At 44.4% G+C, this 6,602-nt stretch overlaps 1 protein-coding gene across 1 annotated transcript; it reads right to left on the reverse strand.

The window, feature by feature from the left end:
• Positions 1-5,166: 5,166 nt before the first annotated feature.
• T265_01976 (hypothetical protein) lies at positions 5,167-5,917 on the reverse strand (the record flags this gene model as incomplete). The annotated part of the gene is made up of 4 exons (XM_009166114.1): positions 5,167-5,396; positions 5,447-5,573; positions 5,612-5,692; positions 5,733-5,917. The coding sequence occupies 4 exons, from the start codon at positions 5,859-5,861 to the stop codon at positions 5,326-5,328; spliced, it is 408 nt and encodes a 135-aa protein (XP_009164378.1).
• Between the last annotated feature and the right edge of the window lie 685 nt (positions 5,918-6,602).

A 6,602-nucleotide genomic window follows, 5' to 3' on the forward strand; every position in this document is an offset into this window, starting at 1 on the left:
ATCCGTCCTCAGTACAGTAGAAAGTGCGGAATGATCAAATACTGCAATATTGCTAAAATAAAAATCTCACTGTAGGTCACTCTTGGGGAGTCCGCGATAATGTTCGTTGTCGACCGTGATCTACAGTGTAGTCCTTCAGATGAGGGGCCACCGTACTCGTTTCAAGTGACCGATTAATGTGATCTCTTCTGTGAAGCTGTTTGTTATTGAAAAGCACTTTAAAGTCAACTAAAAATGATCCTTCTCGGAGTTTCGGCCTGAGCCAATGTCCTCGGATAATAGTACAAATATTATGGAGTCACTGTTACCTCACCATATTAGAAGTATAGAGCATTTGTAGATCGGCACTATACACAGGCCAATGTTGTAGTACTCTCTGAAGTTGCTGCACAATAGGAACAACACTTATCAAGTAGTGCATGTCTGTACCAGCGCTTTCCGAACAGTAAACACAAATCAGCGGTCTGCACAAGCCATGCGGCCTGGACACCATACTTCTAACCAAATGGAAAGAATGGTTTCGGAGGTGACAACCTTCCGGTGCATCCAGGTGGTCTCGATACAAGGAAACAAATGCATGAGGTGGATGATGCCAGCCATTAGAAAAACAGATAACAACAAGCTATCTGCGTAGCAATCAGTCTAACAGGATGCCAGAGAATTGTTGCACACAGATGAGGTCAATGAAGAACCAATCAGGAAAGGCAGTATCGTACGTTTAAGTAAGCGGCAACTTCCTTGTTTTGGACTAATTTAGATATGGACTACTTCATTTCTGTTATTAGAAACATCCACAATTTATGGCTTCATTTCATAACCCGGGACGCTGAGCTGGTTTTGGTAGGCATACACTGAAATTTCCCTCGAAGATCTACATTTCATTGTGAACCCTAGCGCTCGCTTGCTTAATATTGAAGTGCCTGCTGTTAAAGAATTGCCATACCTCATACCATCATTCCCATATATGGTAGTTTTCCTAATGACCCTGCAACATTAAAAGCATTCTTAATCTGAAAACGTGCGCAGAAAAATGTACTCAATCGGAAAATGTTTGTGGAAGTGAAAATAAGTAATAAAAAATGATCGTTTATTTATAACTCCATTTTATGGTTAGATGTCATGCCACCCGAGGGAAGCGCGGGGGCTGAAATACTGACAACCTGCGAAAGCCTAGATACGAACAGTCGGGTTCAAACCACAAACCTTCCGTTCAGTAAACTCAAGTCTTAACCACTGAGCTACCTTGAGAAGCTAAAATAGCTTAAACACAAGTAGCTAAACACAAATTGGCAACCGTGATACCTCCTTGGGTAGTGCTTACAGAGCGGTTGCTTTTTGAGGTTGTACCTCTTTTCGTGGACGGTACAGATGCTCATTGTATTGTCAGTCTTACAGATGAAAATGCTGACTGGAGAAATATAACCACCAGAAATCATGGCAGTTTTGTGTGTTTGATAATTTCGAGCAAGTGGTGTGTTGCCGGGTTGCCACCAATATATCTTCATTTTCTACTTTATTGATTTCCATCACATTCATGCGTACTGTTCGAGTTCCAGAAGTCTTCACTTTTTTGAACCTTGTGCGCGGCTTGTGCAGATGTCTGAAAATAACCCATCTGGATATCCCCGAGTACTACGCTTACAACGGCGCTAGAAATGACTTTTGTGACCATCGTACAAACTAGTGATTAGTGGCTGCCAAAAGCTAGCATTTTGTCTTGTGAGAGTATTGCGAGTAATGCGGGCCACCTTTGCACCGTAGATTCCAACTGTTGCTCCCGCATGATGTGACAATTAAGGACCACCAGAGTGGTAAACTGGTGTCTCTAGGGCTTCCCGTTCGTGTTCGCACTTTGATCTTATTCTCTCAGATGAGTCATGCCAAGTCGGTGAAACACTCAGCTCAGCAAAAACAGCGCGAGGAGTCCGTCGGAGCATTTTGGCAGTACTTTCGATTCCGCATTAGTTTTTTTATCAACGAAAACACATGATTTGGAGAGCAAAAATAAATCTCTTGAATATGGGGTTAGAAAGCTCATGTAAAAATTACGAAGAGCGAAATACCCGACCATACATTCTAGTATTCTTCCTAGCCTACGAGGATAGTAGCTCACCTCCAATTTGGGAAACATACGGGTCCTAACCTCGAACACAGCACGCACGTGTTGCAACATGAAATGGTTTTTGCACCCACAACAACTGTGATGGAGAGATATCAACTATTATCACGTGTATGAATAATCCATTCATCAAACTTGTTTGTCGAGTACGCAGCACAGACCACATGCATTGTTGCTAGCATTTTAATTTCAGTCTAGATTACTCTGTCGTTGTTGCTCATTGTGTCATACTTTTAATAGTTTTGCGTGAAGCTCCATCCATTTACCGCGAGGAAACAATTACTGCTTTCAAATGCTCATTCAGCTCAAAGTAACAAGTCCCCCTAGAGTACAGTAGTTACAAGATGAACACCAGCTCGACAAAAATGGCCGACTTAACTTGGACTGGTGACTTTAAGCAGAGGCTACCTGAATAGGACAGCTTTAGCTGTTAATCCAACAGCACTGTACTAACAAAAACCAAATTTCCCAATACGAATTATAACGGATTCATACACAAATTCGTTGGAATTCTTGTTTATTTAATTTATGCCAGCCTTTGTGACAGCCGAATAGGTTTCGAACCCACGAACTGCCGGCTAGTAGTCTAAATACTCAACCGTTCGGCTACGAGTGCTCAAAATACTAGCCGGGATGTCGCGGGGTCGAATCTCCCTGGAGTTTTCTGAGACGCCCGTTGCTGATCATTTGCAGTAAGTATGAAAAAATGCAGTGTTTTCAGCATAGACTGCCCAAGTTTTGGGAATTACCCATCTTCGACTAAGAAAACCCTGTCGGAACCTGTTAGTGTAGACAAACATCGCAAGACAAGCCTCAGGCAACCGGCTGCCCTCCTCCATTATCTTCATCCTTTCTATTTTCACTCAAACTACAACAGTATGGGTTTCTTCAGGGCACTGCTTTCTTGGCCTTTTCACTTGATCCAGTGTGCCGATGGCCTCCCAGGATGCGAAACGCGTGACGAGTTGTGCACCATGAATGAGCGAACAGCTTGTACTGCGCCGACGATTAAGGCGACATACACGAAGTCATGAATGATGGTCTTACACACATGAAAAGCTGGTCAACTGTATGATTACACAGACATTAACAGTACAATAGTGTTGTGTTTTAGATGGAACGGGTGGAAATATGAGTGGCCTAATATGGGCAACACTTGAGTGGGACCCGTTACGAAGAACTGGGACATCTACTTCCTTGGGTACAGGTCACACGTAGCCAACAGAAAAAAGTCGAAAGTTGAGACATCCTTTGCAATTCTGTCATGGTAACCTACTCGTATATCTAGTCCACCTGTCACGTAACCCAGGTAACGAAGCACTGTACTGGATCACTAAATCTCACCGAATGACGTCAGAGGACGTTACAATAAAAAGGCCGAAAAGTCTATTCATTCGATAGAGGAACATGAGAACAAAGAAAGGTGTTGTAAAGCGGTCCAAGAAGCCCAGATATACCATCTTTCATCACACTTGTGTGGGCAAATCTTTGCGAATATATGTATTTCTCGGGTTTACGAAAAAAATCAATTTGAAGGAACGGTTGATCGTGCTGTTCCAACCTCCCAGCTCATGGTTAAAACGCGAATTTACAGACCATTGAGTCCATGGTTCGAATCCAACCTCTGCCTCTCGTCTTCCCCTGTCTGGGCTTGGGCAACCTGGCAGTATCCCAGCCCTCGTGCTTCCTTTGGATGGCATGGTAGCTAGGTACCAAAAGGGTGCTACAGCTGAACGGTTTTTTCAAGTCTTTAGGGCAAAAACTGCTTCATTCTCTAAGTGCGTAGTACAGCACCACCCATTTTTTATGTAGGAAGCCAGAGAAGAAATGGTTTATGGAAATGTCGCGCCCTCCTGGGGCAGCTCCTCCGTCTCTAGTCCTATCTAACGTCAGTCAGCTGTTTTTAACCGACACTAACCAGATCTCGGAAGGCGACCGAAAGAACATAACAGTAGTCGAGAAGCTGATGAGACCTAACGATGAGTACACAAAGACAGTTGCCACTGATAAGAACAAAACGGGTCAAGGAACGAACCGTGATTTTTTTCGGCTGTCCCGCAGACGACATCCGGTTATCCAAAAGGATTCCACTAAGCACGCTCCCTCGAACCGAAGCTGAAAACATTTAGAAAGACAACTGTAGCCCCACAAAACACGTATAGCAGAAATCAGCTGCAGTGAAAATTTAGCCATGCCCCAAGACAATGTGTCCTACGCGATGATGCCGGCCGCCTATAGGGTAGATTACCCCCTAGGTTCCATCCTGGGTATAGTATTTTGTGACGTGTGGACTGTCGGATATCCGAAAGGGAGTTCGTCGCGTAGGTTGAAAGATTTGTGAAACCCACATTGGCATCCTTGCTTGCGAGCTAAAACTTTATTTCAAGAGTGGAATGCTACGCCCCCTTAGATGCACGGATGCGATATATCTTGAGGGTATTATTGAGGCAAACAAAATAGCGAACACAACTAGCGTGAAAGCTACTCTAATCACGTCTGATTCCGATGCAGTGCGAAACTGTTTTCAACCAACTGACCCCAAAGGTAGTACAACCCATTAGGCACTCCCTACCAGGCAAAACCGTTCCAGGATAGTTTTGTTCCAAAAAGATCTGCAACGTTCCCCACAGCAGGTTGAGTTTGTTTCAGTTCAGCAGTGGAAGTGGGAGGTGAACACGGTCTGTCTGGTGGTCATAGAACTTAACGCGTCATAAATAACCGCAACTTCCACTAAGCGCACAGAAACCAGAGAGAGGTGCTTATGAACAGTGACAACCTAACAATAAAAGCTGCATAAGGTCTATAACCTGCATAAGGGTGGTGGGCATAAACAGCCCATACAGAAAGTTTACATACCACGCTGCCTTAAAATCGGAAGGACTGAAACTCCACCAGACCGACAAATGCGAAAGACGGCAGAAGTGAACTTGAAACAAAGTCCTTCATAAAATAAGCTAATGATAACTAACGGGCTATCATGCGCACAAAGGGTTCAGAATAATTGCTTGATTCTCCTCCTGCCATGTAAAAACAAGCCAGTAAGACGGTTCAAATCTTACTTATTCCGGAGTGGTATATTGGAAAATAGAAATGACTACGGAGGCTTCATACTGCCACTATGTACAAAAGAACGCTGTTGGTTTTCTTTATGGAACGAGAAATGCCTACACAGCAATTTCACATTCAAGGGGTTTGGCTACTGCAAATCAACTTGCAGAATTGGTTATTCGAGCGTCCTTCATAAACACGGTTTCCTTGTTTTCAAACGGCATGAAACCTATTAGAAGTGGAGAGAACGTGACGTGAATTCAGAAGTAGCAGACATACCAAACTGTCTGGATCGGGTGATCAACTGTGAGATCCTCTTTTGCATCGGAATACAGAGTCCAGTAATATGTCTTCCGTAAATCCTACCGGTGTAGGGTGAAACAAATTGGGATAAGAGTCGCACATTCTAGTGACTTTAGAAAAACTGAAAACGGGGTTGGTTACCTTGTAATCCAGTTCAATATTGTGCACACATAGCATGCACTTCCTTTTGTTCTTTTTATAAGGGTCTGCAATTTGGACAGGCTAAAGGGGGTATTTCCAAATGGTTAGAAGCAGTCGGTACTTCGTCAGTCATGTTGGCTGGGGAGGAACAGGTTATTTGCGGAATGCTGGAGACGTTTGAAGAAAGTTGGCGCGATTGTGGTAAGATCCTTCCAGGTAGGTGTAACAAACGGAACATAGTAGACGCCATCTGCGCAGCACAGATTCCCTCGGAGGAAACTACTCCACGCAATGTTAAATCTAAAACTGAAGATCAAGATTAAAAAGAAAGCTCAAAAAGTGACTCATAAGGAATGCCAAACTATTTTTCTAATACGTATAGAGTATACCGTTCACGAAGGACACCATGTACTCCCTTCCGAGATTTAGGGTTACGATGGATAACAGCCCAATAAAGAGAACTTTACATCAAGTGATAAGCTCCTGATCCTCAAACGGAAGGATAAGCATGGAAATTTCATATCTTCTTCTGAAGGTTCACACACAGGTTATTCACTTGCTTTTCACCGGAACTAGTCCAATGTCACCATATAGCTGGCCTAATGTACTTGGCTCCCCGACCTAAAGCTGCCACCTTGACGTGGTGGTCGGGCTTCAGTGCTGCAATGATCCCGCGGGCTACACTGGCTGGAACTTCGTTCCACAAGGTGCAACCATGCCAGGAAGGCCAAAGGGGAGCAGCCAGACCAAGAGCAGCGAGACCCCGTACTACGAGTAATCGTGGTACGAGGTGGTCTGGGGGTAAAGTCGTACCGTCCTCTGCGACAGGAGTGTGAAGGCAGTAAGGTGTTTCCCCCAGGCGACCAGCATGTCCATATTTATGGAAGCAGCGATGCTGCCTTCCCCCGAGGAAGGGCTTAGAAAAGGTCGACCCCAAAAACCGCACACTCCGATCGCCCAACGGTTGACCGTGACCGCCAGCGCATTATCC

Source organism: Opisthorchis viverrini (genome assembly GCF_000715545.1).
Source record: "Opisthorchis viverrini unplaced genomic scaffold opera_v5_22, whole genome shotgun sequence".
NCBI lineage: Eukaryota > Metazoa > Platyhelminthes > Trematoda > Opisthorchiida > Opisthorchiidae > Opisthorchis > Opisthorchis viverrini.